The 27,355-nt window shown below is 45.5% G+C and overlaps 1 protein-coding gene across 1 annotated transcript in view; it reads left to right on the top strand.

Annotated features, from left to right (window-relative positions):
- The window catches only part of ulk2 (unc-51 like autophagy activating kinase 2), a 44,418-nt gene extending 17,905 nt beyond the window's left edge, over positions 1-26,513 (top strand). Inside the window, exons 4-27 of the mRNA XM_024257979.2 lie at positions 2,700-2,732; positions 10,465-10,501; positions 11,869-12,042; positions 12,282-12,355; positions 12,447-12,548; positions 12,621-12,679; positions 13,977-14,059; positions 14,146-14,196; positions 14,294-14,382; positions 14,581-14,749; positions 15,575-15,632; positions 18,020-18,169; positions 20,319-20,464; positions 20,535-20,609; positions 20,812-21,074; positions 21,154-21,332; positions 21,502-21,611; positions 21,719-21,847; positions 21,922-22,157; positions 22,336-22,514; positions 22,595-22,713; positions 22,843-23,000; positions 23,107-23,242; positions 24,900-26,513. Of these exons, the coding sequence (XP_024113747.1) occupies positions 2,700-2,732; positions 10,465-10,501; positions 11,869-12,042; positions 12,282-12,355; positions 12,447-12,548; positions 12,621-12,679; positions 13,977-14,059; positions 14,146-14,196; positions 14,294-14,382; positions 14,581-14,749; positions 15,575-15,632; positions 18,020-18,169; positions 20,319-20,464; positions 20,535-20,609; positions 20,812-21,074; positions 21,154-21,332; positions 21,502-21,611; positions 21,719-21,847; positions 21,922-22,157; positions 22,336-22,514; positions 22,595-22,713; positions 22,843-23,000; positions 23,107-23,242; positions 24,900-24,964 (2,874 nt within the window). The 3' untranslated portion in view covers positions 24,965-26,513. The remainder of the gene's footprint in view (positions 1-2,699; positions 2,733-10,464; positions 10,502-11,868; positions 12,043-12,281; positions 12,356-12,446; positions 12,549-12,620; positions 12,680-13,976; positions 14,060-14,145; positions 14,197-14,293; positions 14,383-14,580; positions 14,750-15,574; positions 15,633-18,019; positions 18,170-20,318; positions 20,465-20,534; positions 20,610-20,811; positions 21,075-21,153; positions 21,333-21,501; positions 21,612-21,718; positions 21,848-21,921; positions 22,158-22,335; positions 22,515-22,594; positions 22,714-22,842; positions 23,001-23,106; positions 23,243-24,899) is intronic.
- The last annotated feature ends 842 nt before the right edge of the window (positions 26,514-27,355 follow it).

Raw genomic sequence — 27,355 nt, 5'->3', positions numbered from 1 at the left:
CATCACATATTAGTGCAGAGCTCCCATGAAAAAAGTTGTTTTTTTCCGCAGCAGAATCAGCTGTTTCACTTTGATTACATCCACCTTTCAGCAGTCAGGCTGCCTTTCTTCAGAATAAGCTGGAATTTCGTTAATTGCGTCAAATGTTGAAGAGTTACCATAACCAAAAGAATGTAAACACTGAAGCTAATGCTCCGATGTTAAAGCTAATTCATTTTTTCAGAAGTTATGTCTGTGAGCGGAACTTCAGCCTCAGTTTCTGAACAGAAAAAAGCTCTTGCTAGTTTTACTTTGAAAACCGGAAGCTTCACCGTCACGAAGACGTGTTTACTTCCGGTGGCAGTACCACGGCTCTTTCGGCTTTGTTTCAGTTTGTAAACTTAAAATCCTACATTAATCTGCATTTCAGAGCAAAAATACATCATCCCCAGATGATATTTTGATCATATTTCACTACATTTTACTACATTTATAAAGATTGCAAATCAGCGATCTTGGACGTGACGAATATCCGTACATGAATTTTTGGGAGCAGATCGCGAATACCCGAGCACCCGGATACTCGTTACAGCCCTACTCAGCTGTGAGGCAGTCACCAGAGGAGAGTGCACGTGAGAGCGCCTTAAAAAAGATACATTACCCAGACGGTGGCTCAGGGCTGCTATTTGAAGACGTATGTTTTTCCTGCCTTCAGTTCAGAACTACCACACTGAAGACGACGCTCGATCAGCAAACCTGTTATCATGTGTGTCATGATGGCCCCTCCCAACATGAAGAACTCATCTGTACACAAACAACTCTGAAACACTGAGGACTTCCATGGTCAGACTTCAGTTGAACTCCAATTAGGAAAAGTAGCATTCTGTCTTTTAGAAAGATGGATGGAGATGTCAAGCTTGTTCTTTTTTGTTTTTGGCTGTTCCATATAGGGGGGGTAACAATTATCTTCTCTCTACACCAGGAGTGTCAAACTCAATCACACAGGGGGCCAAAATCCAAAACGCACCTCAGATTGCGGGCCGAACAGGAGAAACATTTCTTGAACAGTCAAAAACTACATTATTAAAACTTTAAACCGTAACATTTTAACACTACTTTGAATAAAAACAGACAGGAATATTATTCCAGAATAAATCAACTTAAACCCCATATAACTTTAAATATTGTACTCTCTATAAAAATATATTTTGTCAAAATCATGCAAGTTAGAAATAAGTGCAAGATAACATCGGGTCATTAATAACAATAAAATAAAATCATCTGGCCGGACAGAATTACCTGGAGGCGTCGGAAATTCCCAAGAGCCTTCACGGTCACTTCTGTTTCTATTAGCGGCCTTTTTCAGCTAGCCTAGACGGAGCGACACCGGCAAACGGATAAAGTCAACAGAGCAGCTCCACAAGAATCCCAGTTTTCTTTTTCATTGAAGAAAGTTTGTTTAGATTGCTCTGGTTTTTCAATCAAAAATGGTCAGTGAAGCCCTGCTGTTAAAGGTTTCAAAGACAAATATTATTTACTTTTTATTCTTACTAATGTGTGTTACCTCAATGGATATGGCATTAAAAGAAATAAATTAAACCATATTCTTTTTCTTCTTTTATTTCATGACATGCAAAAAAATATTGTTTTTGACCTGCGGACCAGGATCCCTTTCAGATTTTGGCCCTTTGAGTGAAAGTTGTTGCACCCCTGGTGTACACCCTCCTTTGCATCCTCCTCACGCACACATCCTCATGTCCTCCTTCACTGCATCCATCCTCCTCTTCTTTGGTCTTCCTCTAGACCTCTTTCTTGGTAGTTCCAGCCTCAGCATCCTTCTACCAACATCATCATTGTTCCTCCTCTGAACATTATGTCATTTCAATCCCACTTTCCTGGATTTATCTTAAAACCAAGCCTCAAATCATCAGCTGATGCACACTGTAAAGTCTGACACCACTGAAGATTGAAGTAAGACGGGCATGTTGACCCGGGTTGGCTATGCCAAACATCTCTCTAAAAATGGTTAATCGATTGGAACTAAGTAGAGTGAGTTTAATTGAGTAAGTGCGAGTAAGTGAGAAAATGCATCCTTCAACCAGACTCTAAATACATTCATTTTGGTGTCAGAATTTCCTTTTTTTAACATTAGGAGTCAATGAGCAAATTTCTCCCATCTTCTACCTTCAGTGGTCGCTTGAGGAACTGCAACTTTTGGCTCTTCTGGTTCCTGTCAAAACTGCAAAAAGAATTTGGGGTCTAGATTCAAAATGAAAGACGTGACATTTCTTTTCTTGTCTCTCTGCCTTCACAGCAGAGAAATTCTGTCGTTGCTTCTTAAAATACAGACTTTTCTTCTGTTTGACTTGAACTTCTCAAGTATATCTTAAACCCCCCTTTTAAACCAATGAATTTGTTTGTAAAAAGAAGGTTGTTTAATGATGAAACCAGACTGTTAAAATGTGTTTCCCTTCAATGCTGGACAGTGCAAACAGCGTCTCCTGACGGTGTTTTCCTCATGCTCTAGGACTGTTGATTATTCTGTGTCATCAAAACAAGAAAGAACTCCATGCAGAAGAAAGGACCAGAGCTGTCAACCAATAAATCCACTTCTGATTTCCTTTGGATTTTGTCCAGTGGCTTCTGGCTTAAAGACCCCCAGCTGCCTCACAATAACACAGCTTTTTTTTTTTACTGATTCTGGCTCTCTTCTCTTCCAGGAAACTCCCAACTCTGTTTTCCTGGTCATGGAGGTAAGTATAGAAACGCACATGTTCAGATTTAATGTGTTGCTACCTCTCAAGTGTTGAAAACATATTTTCCATCTGTCAATCTGCATTTGTTCCTGTTTTCTCTGAAACAATCTTGTGGGTTTTTTTTTTTATCTGAGACCTGTTTACATGCTAACTTTGGCATCCCTCAGCTTTCATTACTCAACTCTCAGCTGCCAGCAGGACAAAAACAGTGGAGTTCACCTCCAGCTCCTCCCTGAGAGCTCTGCTCTCTGTACTGTGAAGACTCTAAGGTTCATAAACAGAGGACACTCTGTCTGCACTGGAGATTCCAGCTCATAGATGAGGGTTTAGATGATAAAAAAGGCTATTAAATGTATGATAGAGATGACTCAGCACAACTCGAGGGTAGTGCTCCCTTACATGTGTTGTGGAAGCAAAGATAGCTGTTTGGTATTTTTTTCAGACATAAACTCCAAATAAGAGCCTGCAGGTTTTGCTTTGTTAATGAAATTAGTCAGATTCTTGTTTGGTTGCTCAGAATAGTTTGGATTAACCCTTTAACACCAGAGCTCCAGTGTTTGTTCTTTTATTTACTGTAACTTTTCAACCGTGAACACAATCATTCCAGTAGATTGTGAAGGAGAAAAGTGGCTCGATGAGTTGCTGCTGGAATGTTCACGGTTGAAAAGTTACAGTATGATAAAGATTTGTGTTTAAGCGTCACCGGCGACACCTTGTTGTTAAAGGGTTAAGATGGACTGGGTAAAAATAAATCTAACATTAGATTTGATGAATATGGACATTTAGACTACAGAAAATCTAACTGAGACAAAATGGACAGAAGCATGGTGTCGCCCCATCTTCTAGTGAATTGGTCAATATGGATTGGGGGGATGTTTTGTGGTGAAATGATAGCTGAGATTATGGTTTATGATCATCAACCTGACGTGGCTGCAGCACAAACAGACTTTAAAGTCCCACTCCAACTGTATTCTTTTATCGTTGGCAAAATCTAAAAACCTGTGTTGTTTCTTAGGACCTAGTTTCTGCAGAACAACAGGGCTTCATATGAATGGGCTGTGGGTGGGACTGCTGGTGCAGAAGTATCCCTACGTTGATATCCTATCATTCCTTTGTTTACACTCTCTTGCTAGCTTACAGGCCCTCACAACCCAAAGCTAACATTAGTTTAGCAAAAAAAAAAAAAACGCAAGAAATATTGTTTCTATCCAGATGTACAGTTCTGATCCAGATTCTAGCTCAGACGAGGAAAATAAAGACGTTCATGGACCTATTTGTCTGTAAGTGGATGCATCCGAATGGAGCAGAGCAAGGAACTTGTGACCTGCCCATGACAGTTTCTGCGTCACAACCCCAAGATATTTTAAACCGCTTCTGTTCCTGTTCCATCATGATTAGGGCTGGGAATCACTGGGTACCTTAAGATACGATACGCGATACATAGATCACGATATCGATAATATCGCGATGCTGCAATCATTGGTAAAATCATCTCTAATAATTCGCATTATATTGAAGAACACATATTTCGGGGAAAATATCCCCCCCCCCTTTTTTTTTTAATCTAGAACACAATCATAGGAAACAACTTGCGTCTTATTTTGTGACATAAATAATAGACACTTTTGTGCAACGTTGCTGAAATCAGTAATATTATGTCTTTAACGAGCATTGGCACCAAGTGAATTGGAATTATCTGTAAGATTCATCCATCCATCCGTCCAGGAGTCATCCGGATCAGATGCCCGAACCACCTCAACTGGCTCCTCTCCATGCGGAGGAGAAGCGGCTCTACTCCAACCTCTCTCCGGGTGACCGAGTTTCTCACTCTATCTCTAAGGGAGCGCCCAGCCACTCTCCGGAGAAAACTCATTTCAGCCGCTTGTAGTCGGGATCTCGTTCTTTCAGTCACGACCCAGAGTTCATGACCCTAGGTGAGTACTGGAACGAAGATCACGGTACAATTGGGAGCTTTGCTTACTGGCTCAGCTTTCTTCTCACCACAACGGACCGGTACGCCGCCCCAATCCGCCTGTCGATCTCACGCTCTGATCTTCCATATCTCGTGAACAAGACCCCAAGATATTTCAACTCCACCACCTGAGACAGGAGCACTCCACCCACCGAGAGAGGACAAACTACCTTTCTCCGGTCGAGGACCATGGCCTCAGACTTAGCAGTGCTGACCCTCATCCCGGCCGCTTCACACTCTGCTGCAAACTGTTCCAATACATGCTGGAGGTCCTGGCTTGATGGAGCCAACGGAACAACATCATCTGCAAAGAGCAGAGAGGATATTCTGTGGTCTCCAAACCAGATCCCCTCCAACCCCTGGCTGCGCCTAGAAATTCTGTCCATAAAGACTATGAACAGAACCGGTGATAAAGGGCAGCCCTGCCGGAGTCCAACATGCACCGGGAACAGGTCTGACTTACTGCCGGCCATGCGAACCAAGCTCCTGCTCCGGTCATACAGAGACCGGACAGCCCTGAGTAAGGCTCCCCGGACCCCATACTCCCAGAGCACCCTCCACAGGACACCACGGGGAACGCGGTCGAACGCCTTCTCCAAATCCACAAAACACATATGGACTGGATGAGCGAACTCCCACGAACCCTCCAGCACCCTGAAGAGGGTGTAGAGCTGGTCCACTGTTCCACGACCAGGACGGAAACCGCACTGTTGTTCTTGAATCTGAGGTTCGACTATCGGACGGACTCTCCTCTCCAGTACCCTGGCATAGACTTTCCCAGGATGGCTGAGGAGTGTGATTCCCCGGTAGTTGGAACACACCCTCCGCTCCCCCTTCTTGAAAAGGGGAACCACCACCCCAGTCTGCCAGTCCAGTGGTACGGTTTCTGTCTGCCACGCAGTGCTGCAGAGACGTGTCAGCCAAGACACTCCTACAACATCCAGAGACTTGAGGTACTCGGGGCGAACCTCATCCACCCCCCGAGTCTTCCCACTGAGGAGCTCCTTGACTACCTCGGTGACCTCAGCTTGGGTGATGGACAGTTCCGCCCCAGTGTCCTCAGCCTCTGCTTCCTCAACGGAAGGGCGTGTCTGCAGGGTTTAGGATAGAGCTGGGCGATATGGCATAAAAAGAAAATCACAATTTTTTTCAATTTTATTTCACGATTTTGATTTTATCACAATTTCTTTAAAATAAATTCAAATTGACAAAAAATGAACTATAATGATTTTAGTTGAACGAAGTAAACACAATTTGAACAATATTTATTTTTATTAAAATTAGTTATCTATTAAGATTAATCTGTAAATAGTGCAAGAATGGACAAACTATGACGTGCACAGAAGTCAAACAACAAAACACCGCTCGGGTTCAGGTCAGGGAAGTCATTCCTACCAAATACCAATCACGCCCCTCCAGGTGTCACTGTCATTGCCTACGAGGGTATTGAAGTCCTCCAGGAGGATGACGGAGTCTTCCGTTGGGGCACTTTCCAGTACCCCTCCAAGAGACACCAAGAAGGCCGGGTACTCCCAACTGCTGTTTGGTCAGTAAGCCGAAACTACAGTCAGAGACCTGTCCCCCACCCGAAGGCGAAGGGACACAACCCTCTCATCCACCGGTGTGAACTTCAACACTCGGCGGCTGAGCTGGGGGCTAACAAGTAAGCCCACCCCAGCCCGTCGCCTATCACCATAGGCAACTCCAGAGTGGTAGAGAGTCCAGCCTCTCTCGAGGGACTGAGTTTCAGGGCCCAGGCTGTGTGTGGAGGTGAGCCCAACTATATCTAGCCGGTATCTCTCAACCTCTCGCACCAGCTCAGGCTCCTTCCCTCCTAGAGATGTGACATTCCATGTCCCAAAAAACAAATTCCATGCCCGGGGTTTGGGCCACCGAGGCACTCGCCTTCGACCGCCACCCAAACCACAATGCACCGGGCCCTTCAGAGCTACCCTGCTGGTGGGCCCACTGGGGAGTGATCCCAGGTCGCTCCTACGGGGTGGACCCGAACGGGGCCCGTGGGAGGAGCCCTGGTCACCAGGCGCTCGCCTCCAAGCCCCAACCCCATGCCTTGCTCCACGGTGGTGCCCCGGTGAATCCAATCCAGGCGACGTAACTGGATCTCTGATCTCGTCACTCATAAAGTGGTTCTGAACTGCTCTTTGTCTGGCTCGTCACCCAGGACCTGTCTGCCATGGGAGACCCTACCAGGGGTAGAAGCCCCTGACAGAATAACTCCTGAGATCACTCGAGCACTCAAACCCCTCCACCACGTTAAGGTGGCGTTTCAAGGAGAGACTGTAAGATTCAGTGTTGTCAATAGTAAACATGAACAGAAGTGCCATTACTTAGTGCAGAATTGTTGCAAACAGAACAAAAATTAAATAATTCAAGTAGCTGCCAGACACAGCCAGTCTTGAAACGTGCACCCCCTATCTACCCCTGAAGGAACATCTCACCAAAGGATGACGAATATAACATTTTCCAGCCTCTTCAAACTAAAATAAAAGATTGATACTTTGTGAGAACCCATCGAGAATCAATCGCACCGCAATTGATCACAATATCAATATTTTGGCACACCCCTAATCATGAGGTGAATAAAGAAATAGTTAGAAACACAGTTTTAATCTTAAAGGGGCCCTACCATGATTTTCTTCAGCCTTTCAGAGTAAACTATATCCATATATACGATCATATATTACCTTTACAATACTAGAAAACAAATTTATGACATGAGTCATTTTTGTGGACCGTTTTAATACCTGGAAGTAAAACGACTCAATCCCTGAGCCTTCTCCTTTCGCTCCTTGTTGGTCCCGCCCATTTCACGACATAATCCTTGAACCTGTACATTGACCAATGAGCCTCCTCGAGCCTCCTTAGAGTGAACAAAATGTGTAAATAAAACTATAAGAAAGATGGTTGCGCCACCGTCTGTTAAATCTTGTCTGGATTTTTCCCTTTTTCAAACTTCGTATTTTCTGATGGATTTTGATCGTCTGTATGAAGGTCAGGTTCAACACTTTTACTGCATCTTTGGTGCCGCGGAGGAATCCTGCATGACGGTTACTGGAGACGCTAAACAGGCAAACAAGCTAATGAACACGTTGGTAGAATCAATGTGGATCACGTTCAAAGTTGTTTTATTGAGCATGAATTCATCCGACCACATTTGAATGAGTTTCCGTGTCTTATTGTTGTGGTTTTATGACATTGTTTTGAAGAGAATTCTGTTGGAAATGCAACAGGGCTATTAAGATGACGTCACGGCATCAGCTGGCGCGCACGCCGTGTAGGAGACACAGAAAAATAAGTTTTACGTTTTTTAGTGGTGTTAAAATAAATGTTCTAACAAGTAAACAGTTGGATCAATTATTTCCTTTTGGATAACATGACAATGTAATGCTCTACATTTGTCTGGGGCTCACCGATCACCTCATTTCTACCGTGTTTACATCACGTGACTGTTGGGTACGGTGGCCGTTTTGGTTCAGTTGTTCAGCTCCCTGGTCTGGAATCTCAGAGGAATCTCAGAGTGAACTGAAGTTCATTCTAATTTATAAACTGAGCAAGACTACGTTTAAAAAATGGGTCAGAGAGCAGTTCCTGGTCCAGGAAGGTAGTTATCTCTACACACTCACCTTCTCCGCGGAACGGAGAAGATGGGTGTGTGTTCGTTGGAGTCTGGGGGCGGAGCTTACACCACAGACTCTTCCTGGATGGAGCTGTTGGCATCGATCTTATGTCAGCACATTTCCACCCGCTGGTTTTCGTGGGTATGGGAGGGGCTGCTGCAGGCAGTGCAGGTTTTTAGAGGATTACTATTAAGCATGAACGGATCAAAATACCATTTTGGGGTTCTTTATAGAGAGGAACAGTAAAATGCATTTAAAACCTCAAAAAGTAGAATTTTTGTTGTAGGGCCCCTTTTCATTATTTAATACATGTACTCCATCATGAGACAAATGCTAAATGAACATGATAACATGATTTTAATTGAGTGGGTCTTTAAAGAGAGAAGTTTTTCCTGGACATCCTCCTGTTGTATTCTGTGCTGTCAGAGCTGCTGTTGATCCTCCATCACCACAGAGACTCCAACAGAGTGATGGATGAGGCTGCGGTTCACAGCATCCATGGATCTTATGTAGGGGTGTGCCAAAATATCGATCTTGCGATATATCGCGATATTTAGTCCTGCGATCGATTCTCGATGGGTTCTCACCAAGTATCGATATTATATTTTCATTTGAAGAGGCTGTAGCGCTGAGCGTCTGAGTCGCGCGCCGGAACTATGGGCGCGAGCTGCATCGGACATTTAATAGTGATGCACGCGCTCGTTCGGGAGAAGCTCCGGTGAGATACAGGCTCTGTAGCACGTGTGTGAAGCATGTCTACCTGTCAGCATTTATCATCCATCTGTAGGAGATCCAGCCGGTAAGAAGTGACTTTGTCTGAGCACTATTCCATTTCAATTCAATTTATTTATATAGCCCAAAATCACAAAGGAATTTGCCTCATTGGGCTTCAAAATATGAATAATAGTTAAAAACTAAGACTAAATAAACTGGTTATCCCTGCCCTTAGACCCTCCCTCGCGGTAAGGAAAAACTCCTAAAAAACCTGAGTCAGGAAAAAAGAAGAAACCTTAGGGATTCCCACATGAAGGAGAGATCCCATCCCAGGACGGACAGGAGATACCAGAACAACAATGTCAGCGATCACTTACTTACTGTTTGCTGTGGGAACTGGGCGTGTGCTTCGCAGTTGTCTGTGTACACTTCAGGTACCATTGGAATTTTCGTTTTCATACACTTCGAGTTTCAACCTGCTGACGTACGGTGTAACTTTGGTCAATTTATAATGTGACAATTAAATTTAATTACTTGTTACTAATGTTAATTTAAAGTAATTCTTAAATAAAAAAGCAGGATTTGATGTATGAACTGAAATTTAAATGTAATTAAAATAAAGTACATTAATTCACTGTAAAATTAGGGAGAATGCTAATTAATTAAAGCCCTTAAAATTATATTTATTGCCATTATTATGTGTGTTTTAAGGTTTTTACCTATTGACTGCTGACTGACCAAATGGAAAAATGATAAAGATTAGAAAAATAATCTCAAGTGTCAATCTGAGTAAATCAGCCTTCATTTTGGATGCTCAGCCCTTTTCAAATGTGGGAAAAGTGCTCAAAAGTTAAATAACACTTGACAGAGGCTGTAAAACATTATATTCATCATCCTTTGGTGTGACGTTCTTTTAGAGGTAGATAGCTGTCGCCACTTGACTTATTCAATTTTTGTTCTGTTGCTTACAACAATTCTGCACTAAGTAGTAGCACTGCTGATCATGTTTACTATTGTTAACATTAAATTTGACAGTTAATTCCAATTCAGTTGTTGATAATGCTTGTCAAAGACATAGTGTTACTGATTTCAGCAATGTTGCAGAAAAGTGTTTTTAATTTGTTGCACAAAATAAGAAAAGTTGTTTATTATGATTGTGTTAAAGCTAAAAAAGATAAATGGGGATATATTTTCCCCAAAAAACATGTTCTTCTACATAATGCTAGTTATTAGAGAGCATTTTTACCAATTATCGCAGTATCGCGATATTATCGATATCGTGAGCCATGTATCGCGCATCGTATCGTGAGGTACCCAGTGATTCCCAGCCCTAGTCTTATGTGGAGCATTTAGTGTTTGGTTTGAACTTTGAGTGTAGCTGATGGTGACTCTTTCTCTCATGCAGTACTGCAATGGAGGAGATCTCGCTGACTACCTGCAAGGTAAGCGTCACAATAATCTTTGTTATTGTCCATACAAAATCGTCCAAGCTGCAAGTGTGCATGTGAGGAATGTGTGGGGGTGATGTGCATGAATTATCTGTTTGTGGAGAATAAAGTCAGCCTTAATGATGTGAGAGATTCTAAACAGTGTGCGTTATTGTTTTGTGCTTGTGTGGGATTGTGTGTTTGTGAATCTGTGCACACAGCCCACTTCTGCCTTCTAACACAACACTGTTTATCAGCAAAGAGCCGCTAACTCTCGTATGTGAAGTTTGATGTGGCCTCAGTTGTAGTCTGCATTTCACTGCCAAAACCCAGAGTCCAATTGATATCCAAACATATTTCATATCTTTCTTTTAGAATTTACAATCAAATTTAGGTATTCAATTACTTTTCACGTGACTAGTAATTTAAACTGAACAAATGTGAAGTTTTCATTCATGAAAATTACCAATCATGCAATAAAAAGTTACTTCCCTGAAAAAAATCAATAATTTCTTTAAAAGAAAATTGATGGATGATATGAATTGACATTTATTTTCTAAGTAAATATTGGTTCAACTTTCAGAAAATCTATTGTTTTATTAGACTGCAGTCATCTTTGTGTTGTTTGTCTCACTTATCAGCCAAAGCTAGAGTCAAAAGTTGTTACAAAAAACATTTGTTTCTGTTTTTTTCCTTTAAAATGTTTAAAAAAATATTTTTCCTTTTATTAATTCATTTTTTATTCTCAGTGTGATTTATTTTTCAAAGTCTTATTTGTCCCTCTTTTCTAGAAGATGTCCAGGCTTTCCTGGAATCTGATGAATCAGTTTAAATCTAAAGAAGACGCACACAGGCACCTGCATATGTTGGGGGCCTTGAAGGACTTTGATTATTGTAAATGCCTGTTTTGGGGTCATCATGGGTTAAAGGTCAGAGTGTCACACTGGGATTAGGTTGGTGTCGAGGCAGGTGTGTGTCAGTGAAAGCTGCAGGTAGGAAGTATCCTGATTATATGACAGGATTTCGGCACTTACACAAATTTACACAGCTTTAATAAAGATAAGCCGATTTGTTCCATGGCCTTTGGGGAATGCAGCCCTCATGGCTGAGTTTAGACTCTTTACCCCAGGATTACTACATCATGTGCTAAGCTGTTAGCATTGATCAGCTGGTGTTGCTCTGCAGACCTCATGGACCAATCATGAAGCTCCTTTAGAGAACCTCCAACCATGAAGCTCTGATGATGCGAGGAGCCAGCTTTCTATCAGCTGATTTGCTTCACAAATGTCTCCTCTCATCCCAAGGATAAACGGCTGCTTTAGCATCAAGAAATGGCAACATCTTGTACCCATTCTTAAAAACTGGACTGTCCTTTCTCCCAGCTAAAGGGACGTTGAGAGAAGACACCATGAGGGTTTTCCTGCAGCAGATAGCAGCTGCCATGCGCGTCCTCAACAGCAAAGGAATCATCCACCGTGACCTAAAACCTCAGAACATCCTGCTGTCGTATGCCGCTCGCAAGAAGTCCAACGTCAGCAGCATCCGCATCAAAATAGGTGAATAAGAACCCAACATTTGAAGCTATTAGGCTAAACTGTTCATTCTCTTCAACAGAAAGATGCATCCTGTTGTAAAGAGAAACATTTTTAAATTTTGGCCTGGAATAAGCAGACACCACTTCCCTTAAAAAGCTCTCATTCCTGTTGTTGAATCTGGCCCTTTAGTCTGTGAGCCACGTGTGTCCGTCTCCCCATGCCTCTCCATAACTGTGTGGTTCTATGCTTCTGTCCGGCAGCTGACTTTGGCTTTGCTCGATACCTGACGAGCAACATGATGGCTGCCACGCTGTGTGGGTCACCGATGTACATGGTCAGTTTTCCATGTCCAAATCAACAAGCGCTGAGGTTAACATGTGAAAGCTGCCACACCTCTTCTAAGGTCCGTTTCTTCCATCCGTCAGGCTCCGGAGGTCATCATGTCCCAGAACTATGATGCCAAGGCCGACCTGTGGAGCATAGGAACCGTCATCTATCAGTGTCTGGTCGGCAAGCCTCCATTCCAGGTGAGTGCTCCGCTCACTGATGGCTCTGTGTGTGTTTGTTTCAGTACATGTCATTTCTTCATCTGTTTTCAGGCTAACAGCCCCCAAGACCTGAGGCTGTTCTATGAGAAAAACAAGAACCTGCAGCCCCTGTAAGTAAGCTCGGTTGTCCAGGATTATCAATCATGGCTGCTTGTCTCACTCTGAATGCTGTCCCTCCATCAAACACCTGTTATAAATGGAGAGCATGCCAGGCGTCAAAGGAAACGCTGAAGCTTTGACTTCTCCTGTGTGTGTTGAAACATGTGTAACAGGACTTTCAGTAAATTAAAGGGCATCTGTTTTCTCTGATGTCCATCACACCAACGCCATTGGAAAGTTTCAGAAATGTTTCTGGATAAAACTCCCGCTCTGATGTCGCTCTGTTGTTTACTGATTTTGAATTAAAAATGAATAATCCTTTGTTTGATGCATGGTTACTAGAGATGCAACGATACAGTTTGCTCATGGTTCGATATGTACCTCAATACGAGGGCCACGGTTCGGTACGTATTGAACAAAAAAAAAAAAACTGACATCCTTTTGCAGAATCATACTTAAATAGAATGCTTGTAAACAATACAACTAGTAAACAATTTTATTAAATGTAAAAGTGCCCCAACACTTGTAAACATTAATATAATTAATATAAAATATAATTGTGCGTTTTTACCATGTCGTCTTCAATTTGCGCACTTGTTCGTAGAGCGCAGGTATATATATTTTTTTCTGTGAAATATGGATGTGCCGGTTTAGTATATTGTGGGTCAACTGTCATTATCCACCACTAAAAAACTGCAGACCCTCATCCTCATATCTGACGACGAACCCTGGATCTCTTCACATCGCAGGTTTTTCATCTTCAAACGCCAGCCGAAGCTGCTCACACACCTGCCGGCTGCATCGACGTGCATTCAATCAGCCACGAAATACAATGTCCACGAAACCTCGAGCAGTCCGAAATTCTGCTCTGCCCACTGAAAGCGGCCGCCTAAACGAGCGCAGACGCAGTGGTACTGGATAAATAAAATGCGTGCCATGAAAAATGCCGTAACAAACCATAGATCTATCAAACGGTTTGGTTTTATACAGAATATTGTTGCATCCCTAATGGTTACCATGGTGATGCTCTTACTTCAGCTGCTTTCTTTACTCTCTATTTGTGTTTACTAATGTTTTAGTGAAGTAACCAGCCCCAGTAAACTAGAAGAGGTTTTTATAGATGTCATAAGAATGTAAAATGTTGTCATTCTTGCTCATCAATATTTAGCCTGAGGCTGACTGGTGCAGCAGCCTGCTAGTTCTTGGTTACATGGCTATCCACTTCCTCATCCCTGCACGTGTTCACTGCAGGATCTTAGTTTGAGAGTTGATCTGGAACAACGCATTGATGATGTTTTCATTCCCCAGAATCCCGAGGGAGACGTCCCCACAGCTCACCGACCTCCTGCTTGGTCTGCTGCAGAGGAACCAGAAAGACAGAATGGACTTTGGTGAGTGTTGGCAGCAGCAGCAGCAGCAGCAGCAGCAGCCAGGGCGCCGGTCGGTGCGCTAATGTTGTGTCCGTCCCTCTGCACAGACACGTTCTTCAGCCATCCGTTCCTGGAGTCCTCCTCCACCATCAAAAAGTGTAAGCTTCAAAGCAGCAGTCCTGAAACGGTCTTTCTACTGTCCGGGCTGGTGCCGTGTTGATGCTGACTTTACCCCCCCCCCCCCCCCCCNNNNAGCATGTCCGGTGCCGGTCCCCAGCTCTTCTGCTGCTGTGACAGACGGCTCCTGTGGCAGCTCCCCGTGCATCCGCTACAGCTCTCCTCCTGTGAGTCTGATCTCAGCTCATGAACCCTCATCCAGGAGGGATTACACTACACTCAGCAGAGCTGCTGAATTATGAATCATCTCTGTGTGTTATGCTTTTAATGGTCCTGCTTGGTGCTTTCAGCACAAACGGTGGCTGAGCCTCACAGCATCATCAGCACATATCCAGAACTTGTTTTGTTTGTCTTTGACCCCACAGTCTCTCCCAGACATGCAGACTCTGGCTGAAGACGGTCTTTCTTCTCCTCCACTTGGCCCTCCCAACTTCCTGCAGCTGTCCAAAGAGTCTGCAGGAAGCACCAGCAGCAAGAACTCCTCCTGCGACACAGACGATTTTGTGCTGGTGCCTCACATCTCTGCTGAAAGCTGTAAGAGCATGCGTCACCTCACAGAAAACAAGAGTTTGTTTTTTTGGATTAATCACAAACTCAGTCAAAAAAACAGAAGATTGATGTGCAGTTTGTCCTATAGAGCTTTTCAAAATAAAGGCCTCTGTGTTTTTTGATCTACTAAGCAGTAAGCTGTACAGCTGGTTTGGGTCTTTTGCAATACCCTTCAGCTTGTGAGGTGCTGTTTCTGTTCTGGTGTGACATGCTCTGTTGGTCAGTTCCTTTCTTGTTTGGAAAGATCCCAACTCTGTAGGCTCCTGCATGTGTCAGTTTTTTAATCATTATGGTTTGTAAAACATGTTCTCTTTTTGCAGTTGTGATCTCCACAGTAGAATATGTGAAAATAAGGGAGCAATATAAACTTCAGCTTTCCACCCACACAAACCCGAGTGAAATCCGCTGTAGGTCCAGATTGAGGGATGGAGGTTAGAAACTGTTCTTGTCTTGCTCCTGTGTGGGCACATAAATGTCACACGCTGAGCAGCTTACAAAAGCATGGCTGCAGAGGCGCCTTCCAGAACCTGCAGCACACAAACTCACACAAGGCCGACCCCCAACAGGCAGGGGAGCAGGCGCTCAGGGAGGCAGCAGACATCAGCCACATTCCCTCCTAGCCAATAAGAGCCGTTATGCTTCACACTCATCCAAACCCGACCCCCCACCCCTCAAACAGGAACTTCCTGCTCAGTAAGAGTCGGTGCGGGGAGGGGTCCTCTGACAAACATGGTCTGTCGTAAAGAGCAGCTGATGTCGACATCAGCGAGGCTGCCGGTGACATTTCCTGTCTTTTTGCTTCCTCTACAGACGACCCACCAGGGGGGCCGGGTCGCAGACCTTCCAACGAGTTCCTGATGTGTGGAGGGTACGTTCAGGTTCTTCTTCACTGTGTAGACTAAAAAAACATAAGGCTGTTTTCAGAGTGCACAGCTGTGCTCCCCTCATCTCTATTTGCATCTGTGTCTGCTGAAAACACTGTCAAGCTCTTCCAAGTCCTTCATGTAAACCGTTAAAGACGTACATACAGTCCCTGTGTGCTGCTTTGTAAGCATGGAGGCATGACAGCAGGTACAGCAGCAGAAAGATGACGGTGCAGAAATCAAGTTAGAGACTTCTGGAAATGGGAGAAATCCTTCAATTGTTCTGGTTTCTAATGGAGTCATGGAGGCAGCGCATCTGAAGCCTCACTTTAAACTCACAAAACGAGCAAACATGAGAAAGTGAAGGTGTTGAAGCTGCATGTGTTCCACTGACTCCCAGTGATGATGTCTGAGCCGTCCGGACGTGACGGACCGTGGGAGGAGCTGCCTTCTGTCAGCGCCAGACCAGCAATCACATGTCCAGATCTGTCTGATGAGCGGGTGTCAGCCGAGGCTGCTTGACCGCAGACCCCTCCCCCGCGACAGAAATAGCTGCTCTCTCTTTCAGGAAACGGGTGTGTTGAGCTGGACCCTCCTGTTATGACGGCACTGAGCTGTCACAAAGCACCTCTGTTTGTGTCCCAGAGTTATGAGACAAAAACCCCGCCGGTTGTGTTGACTCTGCTCCTGTGACTGGATGGAAAAGTGGGAACGAATGCTAAACAAAGGAGGAGAAGGGGCGGCTGCAGCAGAGAAACGGCCCCCCTGTTGCCTCGCCGTCCTGACTCCGTCCTCTTCCTGTTTGCTGGTGGAACTAGTCTGAAGCATGCATCTCCCACAATGCTTTTCTGTCTGCCCCATCCCCCTCCTGTGCTGGAGCTGGAACCTTCTTCCGATTACATAAAGTTGTTAATGATTGGCTGGTGAGGAAACATTTCGGGAGGGGCAGTGACGGCAGAAACGGGGTCGCCATCGGCGCCTCCGTCTCCTCTGGACCTTTAGTCCTGACGAAGAGGAAAGTCGATGGTCCGGATGGTTGGAGGGTTTCAAGAAGTAAAGTATGGAGCTAAATCTGGGCCAATATTATTTGAAACCGAAATAAAATATTTGGAAAAAAATATTAATGTTTGGCCAAAGAAATAGGTCTCAAAACTCAAAATTTCAATTTCAAAACTTTTTTTCCAGTTTCAAGTCTTTCTTTCCGTTTCAAAACTTTTTTTTTTCTTTTTGTTTTTCTTTTTAAACTTTTTTTTTTTTTAAACTCAATTTTTATTGTGTTTTCCAAGTATCCACAAATAGCAGTCCCGCTCGGGTCTCTCCCGGCGTATTGAACGAGCTCCGCTGAAGTCCGTGAGGCTGCAGCCGGAGAACCCTATACTGAACACAACAAGATGGCGCTTTGAACGGACTAGAACAGAGTGTTGGACGCGCGGTTTGTACGCGATAAAACTCTGATTTTTACACCCGTCTTGGGACAACTTCAGACTATGACAGGGCAGACTAAACAGTCATTTTCTGACAGTAATTATTACAGTTCTCACTTATCAGAGTCAGTGAACGCACCGGGACTGAAGTTCCCCCCTCAACGATTTTGATTGGTCCTCGTCTTAGCCCCGCCCCAACGCACCAGAAGAGGGCCAAAAGTTTTGTAACTGAAACTTTCAGATTCATAAATGGAGAAACAAAAGTTTTGAAACTGAAAAAAACATTTGAGACTGAAAACAAAAGTTTTGAAATTTAAATTTTGAGTTTTGAAACCTATTTTTTTCTGCGAAACATTAATTTTTTTTCTCAAAATATTTTATTTCAGTTTCAAATAATATTGGCCCTGATTTAGCTTCATAGTAAAGTGAGGTAAAAAAGCTGCCCCCTCCCTCTGAAAGCAGCAGCACAAAGGAGAAGCATGTGAGCACGGGGGAGGGGCTTGTATTGTCAGAGTTCAACGTGCACAGAGGGACAGCACGTGCTGGTGTTTACGTCTGCTGCACTTCTTTGTCTGGACCTGTTCCTGCTCCTCCCCCAATAGACTCCGCCCCCTCCAGCCACTTCGTCTCCTTTGTCCCTGCCAGCTCTCCGTCCCTCTGTGGATGGAGTGTTCAGAACAGTTTGTCTCCTGGAATAACAGAAACATGGAAATGAGCTGATGCCTCTGCACTTCCTTCTGCTGTCCGACCAATCAGGAGGCCTTCTCTGACATGTGCTGGTGGTTGGCCCGCCCTCTGAGCCTGAACCCTATTGGTCGGGTCTCAGTGTTTACTTGGAGGCTCCGCCCCTCTCCCTCTGCTGTTGTGGTAAAGCGTGCAGACTGGAGCCTCCCTGCCGCTGGAGCTCTGCTCCTCTCGTCTTCACCATGACTGCATTCATGCCCCCTCCCTCTGCTCTTCTTCATTAGGCAGCCTCAACCACCCCCGGGGCAGACAGCTATGGTGTCCCCACGGGCAGAGACCACCCCCATCCCTGTTCCCACTCAGGTTCGCAACTACCAGCGCATCAAGCAGAACCTGTCGAGCAGCCCGACCAGCACCATGTTCAGCTCTCCGAGGTAAGAGCATCTGTCACAGATGAGGGTTGTCGCTGGACGCTCTGGTGGGGTTTCTATGGCGACACAAGCAGTCGTTCAGTCTTAAAGTTCCTAAGTACTCAGCCCAAAACCCAGCTGGTCCTGGAGGCTAAGTTCTGACTTTGAATCATAATCTCCTAGAACCGTTCAAAACGCCAAAATCATGAGACTCGAGGGAGGAGATGTAGCCAACACGTGATGCTGTCCTGACGTTACATGATGACAGACAGCACTACAAGTGCTGAGTAAGAAGTTAGAGAGACCAGAACAAAATACAAATATCTGTTTTTTTTTCCTGTACTTGGAAACCATTAAACTTGTATCTGCAGGTGTGTTCAGTGGCGTACCTGTCTGTTGGAGGGTGCACTGGCTTGGTTCTATGGTAAAACACATGGGTTCTTTAAAAGCTCCCGAGCTTAACTAGCTAAGCACTCAGGCTAAACTCGGCGGGGGTCCTCCCACCTGAACGCTGCTGAGTATTATCTGGTTAGCTGACAGAGTCTGCATTACAGCTGGCTCTGCTGACCCAGATAACAGGCAGACCTGTCCCTCTCTGGGGGGGTCTCAATAAATTGAAAATTTACCGTCATGGCGGTATCAGACCAGTGTGTATGCATACCACAAAAGGAGTGGGTCTCTGGTTGCTCAAATGCTAAACTATCTATTTGGAGTTTGAAGTAACAAATCAAATAAAGCCCTTTGTGCATTAAACCAATGGTATGGAGCTCTTTGTTTCAGTGACCAATCACCGGAGGCTTCTACATGGTGCAGGAATATGGAGAATTTTTTTTTTTTTTCCAAAACGGGACCGAACAGGACTTGCAATTGCTGAGAGCTGCACCTCGGAGGATGTGCTCATTGTGAGAAAAAAAGCCCATCGGTTAGAGGTTTAACAGATCGGATGACTTGTGCACAGGTGTACCGCGGACCCCTACCCCCACTCCCTGGCGCGGATCATTTAATTCATGCTTCAAATTCACGTCCACCTTCTTTATCATAACGTGCGTCAAAGTCTGTGCGTGATGGATGTCTGTTTAAAAAATTGGACTTTCCTGCCACATGTGGGAGGAGTTTAACTCATAAGTTGGGAATTATGAGACATCAGGTTTATTTATTTTGCAAAGGTCCCACTAAAAACCCTGGTAAACATGTTTCTACGTCCGGGTTTGAGGTTATGAAAAGATTTTCCGGGTAGCGTATGTGGACGTCCCTGTCCCGCTGAAGAAGAGCCCTGCTGCGGCTGTGTGTCCAGTGAGGGGAGGGAGGGGGAGTTTATTGCAGCACCATGGGACACAGTGAAGAATTTAAAGTAGTAACTGATTCTATCCATCTATCCAGTTTATTTTAAAGATTCAGTGCCCAATGATGCACTTCAGTTAATATGAACATGTTGAGTTTTTTAAAAAAAATGTATCTATGGATATTAATGAGATTAAAGATTTTATTAATGATTTCTTTTTATAAATGGGCCTCAATGAGCAATTTTTTTTGTAATATGTGTATTTGTGTTTTGAAGTACTTTATATGTATGTTTTATTAAAAATATATATTTTAAAACATCTAAAAAAATATAAATATTTAACTTTAATCTAGTTAGTTTTCCTTTTTCCCCCTTTTTTACTCGCCCAGAAAATGGTCCCAACCATGACTCTAAAACCTCTACACGATCCGAACTGTAAGTTTTGTGGACCTTTACTCTAATTATTTAGAGATACTTTGATTTTTGGACTGGCGGCGTTCTCCAAACACAGGTATCATGCAAAACATGCCAAACACTAAAAATGTTTAAATAAAACTATCACAGTGAAATGGAAATGTATTGGTATTTTTGTTTTGCTATTTGACCATTTATTGCAGTTTCAAACAGATTTCCCCTTTTTTATACATGTAAAATTCAGAAAAAATGTAAGTGGATTCAGAAGCATTCAGCTGCATACTGCATGATTGTTGGATTCATCAGGACTTCTGTGTTCTGATCTACACCTCTGATCCTACTGGATCTTAAAGATAAACTTTCTGACACCACCCCCCCGTTGTGGTGGTGAAGCGGGTTCACAGCATCAGGCCACAAAAATAAAGAAGGAATCAATCACAGACTCAAATACTTCAACACAACTCTGTTTTGATGCAGGTCCGGGACTGTGAGGCGTTCCAACACCAGCCCCATGGGCTTCCCTAAAGTGAGCTCCGGGTCTCCTAGCTCCGCGGACACCCCGCAGACTGTGGGCCGGCGCCTGTCCATGGGCAGCTCTCGGCCCTACTCCCCCTCTCCTCTGGGTATGTCTTTGTCAGGAGGAGCACAGAGGCTGGTCTGAGCGTTGCTGATGCTCCACCTTTGTGTTTGCAGTGGGAACTATCCCTGAACAGCTGGGTCACTGCTGCTGCCATCTGCAGAACCAGGAGCCCCGCAGCTCCTCGGGAGGTGAGTCAGCTGACATCTGCTTCTGTTTGTACAGTCGGCAAACTGAAGAAGTTACTGTTGGAAGCATGGTGTCCTAAGCAGCTGGTTCAGAGGTCACAAAGAGCGTCTGCTTAGGCTCTCTCTGGGAGCTCAGGAGGTGATGAAACCCCCTGTGGTTGATGGTAGGAACTGTAGAAGTGATCTCCTAATTCTCCATCCTCAGGTTCCCCCATCCCGCCCTCCCAGCTTCTTGGGGCTCGGCTGCAGAGCGCCCCCACCCTGACGGAGGTGTACCAAACCAGGCAGAAGCTCCACAAGCAGCTCTCCGATCCTGTGCAGCCCTCCTCCTCCTGCAGCCACTCCCCTCAGTTTGGACGTCCAGCCAATCTCGGCTCCTCCCCCACCAAGCTGCTGGGCTCGTCCCCCCGCACTTCCGACTGGCTGCAGAAGTCCCCGCTACCCACCATCATCGGGTCCCCCACCAAGGTGAGAGTGTCGGTGGGATGAGTGCCGATGGTTTGAGTTTAAGCTGCAGTTGTTGAAGTCTGTCTCCTGCCTCCTTCAGCCCATGTCAGCACCGTTCAAGATCCCCAAAACTCAGGCCTCCTGTAACCTGATGGCGCTGGCCGACAGCCCGGCTTCCTCCAAGATGCTGGTGGAGGCCCGAGGCCTCTGTTCCCACCACAGCAGCCCGTACCTGGCTGGCCGGGCTGCAGCTCCAGAGGGTAGCAGAACCTTTGGCAGGTGGGACTCTATGACCTGGTCTGACCTCTAGAGGAGCATGTCTGTGCTGGTGGTCCAGTGGGACGAACAGCTGACGCTTGTGACGCAGTTAGAACACCTCTCTCTTCCCTCCAGGGAACGTCATCCGTGATGTCAGTCTGATTGTTGACATTGTCTGCTCTGTTGACAGGTCTGTCAGCACAGGACGTCTGTCTGAACAGCCAATCAGAATCACTCTGGGGGGCCAGCCCTCTGAGGGCAGCACGGACAGCCTGAACACGGAGCGGCCCATGGACACGGGTACGACTGCTGGCAGGCTGAGCCCCTATGAGCCCAGTTCTGGTTTAAAACTTTCAGATGCACAGCAGCACAGAACTGAGACGATTGCTCCTCTTTGACCTCTGCAGCTCCCAGCCTGCTGCTTCAGGGAGGCTCTGCCAGCCCCCGGACTGTAGTCTTCACTGTGGGGTCCCCGCCCAGCAGCAGCACCCCTCCTACCTGCAGTCACCTCGGCACCCGGCCTCGCACCACCTCCGGTAAGCGGTGCCGCTGAGTCGCTCCTCAGAGCGGTCTGATGGGGGCAGTGACCTTTTACCCCTCGCTCCTTCAGTGGGCTCCAACAGTTCGGCCGGCTCCCTGTGCTCCACCAGCGGCAGAGCATGCGTCGGCTCTCCCCCAGGTATGGCCATCGGGACCTCTCCCCCCGGGAGTTTTGGCGGCGGTCAGGCTGCCCCAGAAGGGGGGCCGAGCAGCCTGCGTTACGTCCCGTATGGGACGTCTCCTCCCAGCCTGGAAGGGTTCATCACCTTTGAAGCTCCAGAGCTGCCAGAGGAGACCCTGATGGAGGTGAGGGGGGGCAGGGTAAATCCAAGCTGAGCAGATTCTAGCTTCTTTGATTCAGGAAAGTTCCACCTTTCCACCAAAAACAGTTCTGATCCCCAGACTTAGCCGTTTCTGATGGAAATGTGAAATGTAGCCGATGTTAGTGGAATGGATTTGAGAGACGTCCTGTGTTCCCGTGCAGCGTGAGCACACAGACACCCTGATGTACCTCAGAATGATGCTTTCATTCACTGACTGCATCCTGGAGATGGCAGCCCTCCGAGCCGGGGGGGCGGAGCTTGGACTCTCGGTGGCATCCCTGTACCCTCCCCAGGAGAGTGTGGTGGTAGACCAGATCAGCCAGCTGAGTAAAGAGTGGGGGTGAGCAGCAATAGTTCTTTCTTCATGTGTCCTACAGCCACGTCTGAGTGTGACGGCTGTGGTTATGCTGCCCCCTGCAGGCAGGTGGAACAGTTGGTGCTCTACATGAAGACGGCACAGCTGCTGGCCTCCTCCCTCCATCTGGCCAAGGCTCAGATTAAATCTGCCAAACTCAATCCGTCCTCTGCTGTCAAACAGGGTAAGGACTTGTGCAGCGGCATGCTCGGAGGTCCAGGCTTCTGCTGAATCACTTCCTCTGTAATAATCTAGTTCTGGTTTCTGAAAAAATAATGTAGAAAACTAAACACTCCCTCCTCCTCCTCCTCAGTGGTGAAGAGTCTGAACGAGCGCTACAAGAGCTGCATCTCCCTCTGTCGTCAGCTGACCGATAAGCTCAACCACTTCTTCTCAGACAAGCAGCGCTTTGTGGACGAGATCAACAGCGTGACTGCAGAGAAGCTCATCTACAACCACGCTGTGGAAATGGTGGGTCCCACAAGCCTGAAACATCACAAGTTTCCTTTGAGCCTTCTGCATAGTTTAGTGCTAAGTCACATCTCAGTGAGGGACGGATGATGTGTGTGCTCATCAGGTTCAGTCAGCTGCTCTGGATGAGATGTTCAAGCAGACGGAGGACATAGCGTACCGTTACAGCAAGGCGTCCATGCTGCTGGATGGCCTGTCCAAGATCCTGCAGGACCCCACAGACGTGGAGAACGTGGTGAAATGTGAGGACTGTGCACACACCAACACAAGCACAAAGGATAAACGATGAGCCACAATTTAGCTGAAGACATGAGGTTGTCTGAATTCCTTCACTACTTAGTAAGAATGTAAAGATTCTTCGAGAATTATTGAAAAAAAAAAAAAAAAAAGATTCAATCTCGTCAACATATTCATCGATGCAGAAAATTAAAGAATCGGTTTCTAGCCCTGTGCCTAAATTTAGAAATGCAGAGTAGATGACATTTCTTCATGCAGGCTCGCTGTGAGTGTGCTCACACACTGGCTGTGTCGGCGCACCATTCAAGCGGCCGCTTTCTATGAAAAGTCTATGAAAACGTGCGTAGAAGACTGAACTCTTAGCGTGTTTGCATAGACTTTTCATAGAAAGAGTGTTGGCATCTGGAGTGTGTGTCGCAGACTGGCTGCATGTTCTTCATCTGCTTTCCTCCTGCGAAATTCTCACAGTTGCTTAGTATTTAAAAGTTTCACGTAAGTAATTCCCTCCAGGATTTTTTGATTTTACGATCACAAGTATTAACACAAATTCAAGCAAAGTCGACGTGTTCCTCCCTCCACAACTTTACATTTTCATCACAATTTTACTGCAACTTTGACCACTCTACCGTGACGACAGTCATGGATGACGATTCAGCTTCAGTACTGTTTCTCTTCTCTCTCCTTCCACGAACCATTCTCTTTTTATTAACTCTCTTTAGCTCTCTGTTTTTGTTTTTGTTTTTTAACAGTCATTTGTGCTGAGCGAGTGTAGGCGCTCAGCGGGGGGGGCAGGGTTGCGCTGGGCAGGCGCGGCTGTGGGGCGGTCCGTCACATTAAGCAGAGTTTGAAAGGATTTGTGATCATTTGAGTATTATGTATAATTGTTTATTTGTATAGAATCCTTTTCATTAGTAGGAAAACAGACAGTTTGATGTAAGGAGCAAAAAGAAAACATACTTAACCTTAAAATACCTTTAATTTGTTGTGTTGAAAGAAAAAACTGAAAAAACAGTAAATCAAATCGTTAAATCCCTATTACTTTGTGCAGAATTGCAACATTTTGTCAGCATGTCCAAATCTACAATCTCAAGGTCCAGCAACCTAGAAATTTCCCAGAAGTCTCTGCGTGAATCAGTGCGCATCAATGTTCACTAGATTGGCAAATATACACCACAATGCATTTATTTGAATCTATTTTGTAGAAATATCAGAGTTTACCTCATCAGAAGACAGTTTTTCTTCACCGTTCAGCACATTCTTTCAGAGCTCGCAACTTCTGCTTTCACTGATCTGAACATTTCGTTTGGCAGAGTTTTTTTATGCTCTTCCTGGCACAGCCCTAAATTCTATCCGGGCTGAGGCACAGGGAGACCCAGACCAGACCCCTAGTGGTTACATAGTTATGGAATTGAAGCAGGTTTCCCTTGTGCCAGTCCTACAGCCAACCAACTGAGTGAATGGTGACGTTGTATTTGCCGTTACAAAAAACGGTGAGCATGATGTCCGAATTCCATTAGAATCCAGAGCACTAGATAGTCTTTCAGGGTTTAGGGAGCAGTAATGGAATTCTGACAAAGAGTTGCTCAGAAAAACCGTTGAGAGGAGATGTGTAGTTTGATGTTGTGCATTAACCTCTTCCTGTTGTGTGCTTGCTGTGTGCAGATAAAGCCAGTGTGGACCGCAGGATTTCCACTCTGTGTTACTGTACTGTCACGCTGTATGAGTAGCAGGCTGCGCCCGCCTCTCCCAGCACCCCGGGACCATGTCTAAGGACCTCTGACCACACTTCTCCTGTAGCAGATCAAGCACTTTCCATGTTGGGTTCATCAGTATTTATCATGACTGCATTCTGGACGAACTGTGACCGATGCACAACCTCACAACCAAAGATGGCGGAGAGGAGGAACGTGTGACGTGGATGTCACGTCTGAAGAAGAGGACTCCCCCCTGGACTGTCAGACAGACTCGTGAGCTCCTCGTGTGAAGAAGCTTGGCTTCTAAAATCATCGTAGAAATGTACTCCGCATTTTAGCTTGTCTTTGTAGTATTTATTGATTTCCTTCCTGCCTTTGGGGCGGGAAAGCGGCTTGGAGCCGCTCACTGAAAAGGATCAAACTCTCAACCCCCCCCCCAGCCACCAGAGCTAAGGACCCGCCCACTTTTACTGCTTGGTTTTATACTTCATGTGTTTTTAGCTCAAGCACTTTATTGTGGAATGATCCGACGTCCACGGTGTCCGCCCCCCCCCCCACCACTCCTTCTTCCCCCCAGCACATATCTGCCTTTAGAGCACGATGAACACGCCTGTGGACTGGACTCCTGTCTGCAGAGGGGCAGCCAGCGGTGAAGTCAAGCTGATGTTTGATCGCGCTGCCTGATGGGGGGGTGGATGGATTGACTGTGTGTGTCGTCATGGCGTCCTCCTGACCTGCAGCCGCCACCACGACTCTCTGCATCCACAGCTTTTTATGTTTGTCAGAACCTGTAGCTCTTTTTTTAAAAATAATCTAAAGTTTCAAACGTGTAAATATTTCAATTTGATGCATGTGTTGATTTCCTGACCCTGGTTTTTGGAGGGGAGGGTGTGTGTGAGACCAGTGCAGGGGCTGTTGCTGTTCAACCCCCCCTCCTGTCAAAGAGCACAAACCTTTGTATGTAAATAGAAGTGTTTGTATTGATGTTGCTCGTGTCTGCCAAGGGTTTGAACAGAAGAACCACTGCTGGCACAACAGGAGTGTGCCAAAGATCTCAGCCGATGGCAGCTCCAGACCCCCAGATCTCTCACAGCAGAAAGTGAGCGCCATGTCTGCAGCCTTCATACCCCACCACGACGCCCTCTCCACCAGGTGTCCCCACCTCCCGACAGTTTTCCCGATGTGCTTCAGGCCAGTAGTGAAGAAGAGGAGATTCCTTCTTCTCAGACGGCTCCCTGCACACATGTAAATACCTTCTTCCTGTCTGGGCGGCCTCCAGGTCTCCACACATCTGTTTTTCCCTCCATCCGCCCGCCACCATCATGAGCCTCCAGCTGCAGCCTGTCCATGAAGCATGGATGCCCCGCCTGCTTTAGCCCCTCACAACTTCTACCCTGTTGAATGTCTGCCCACTGTTGTTTTTCCCTTATGCAGTGAATGCACCCCCCTTTCACTCTCACCTCCGTGATACATTTTCCTAGCACAGTTTTTTTTTTTTTTTTTAGAAATGTTGAAGTCATGCTGGTGTCTCTTCTTTATGGAACTCTGATACGGTCTTTGTTATTAAAAGAGGAAAATTTGAGTGGTCTGCTGGTTTTGTGTGTGTGATGTCACAAATGTGTGATGTAACACATGCTGTTAACACATCTTAGTGTGTATCAGGTACAGTCGGTATTCACTTGTTTTACTGTAACTTTTTCAACCGTTAACACGATAATTCCAGCAGATCGTGAAGGAGAAAAGCGGCTCGTCTGCTCATCTTTGGGGGCTGGAACTTGCACCTGGTCCCTGACCCTGTTGCCACTGGTAGGCGCTATTGCAGCAGGTCTCAACTGATACAGAGTTTCTGATAGAGTAGTGTTGACCTGCTGCAAAAGCTTCAGTTCCACATCAAAATAAAAAGGGTGTTAAAACGTTCAATATTTTTGTCAAACCATAAGTCAGATTTAATTGTTTGAAGATGTTTGATTAAAATGCTCTGTAGTTATTAGAACCTAAACTCAAACACCCCAAGAGCCCTGCTTCATCACCCAGAACTGAGTCAGAGGAGAGGCTTCATGTAAAATCCGTCTGTGTTCTCAGTGCCGGGATGCTGCCTGCACTTGACTTTTAGCTTCTTTTACTGTAAAGAATGATATAATTCCTGCAGTTTTACAGTTTCCTTGATGGACTCCAAACATTAACTGATCTCCATCTGACACACTGAGCTTTACAGGCCTGCCTCTTTCCAGCTGCATCACGAGGGGAAAGTTCATGGATACTCTGGTCAAACATGCACTTTTTTATGTGAATCATCCATCCAGGACAAAGTTCTGCAGAAGATCAGAAAATATGCACTAGCTGCTTTTAAACGAGGAAACTGTGTGCTGTTTTCTGCTAAATTGCAAGTGAGGTGACACAAAGACCAATCCCTTTCTCATGAAT

The sequence above is a fragment of the Oryzias melastigma genome, linkage group LG13 (assembly GCF_002922805.2).
Source record: "Oryzias melastigma strain HK-1 linkage group LG13, ASM292280v2, whole genome shotgun sequence".
NCBI lineage: Eukaryota > Metazoa > Chordata > Actinopteri > Beloniformes > Adrianichthyidae > Oryzias > Oryzias melastigma.
The sequence above is the reverse complement of the archived record's forward strand: the minus strand, read 5'-3'. Positions and strand labels throughout refer to the sequence as shown.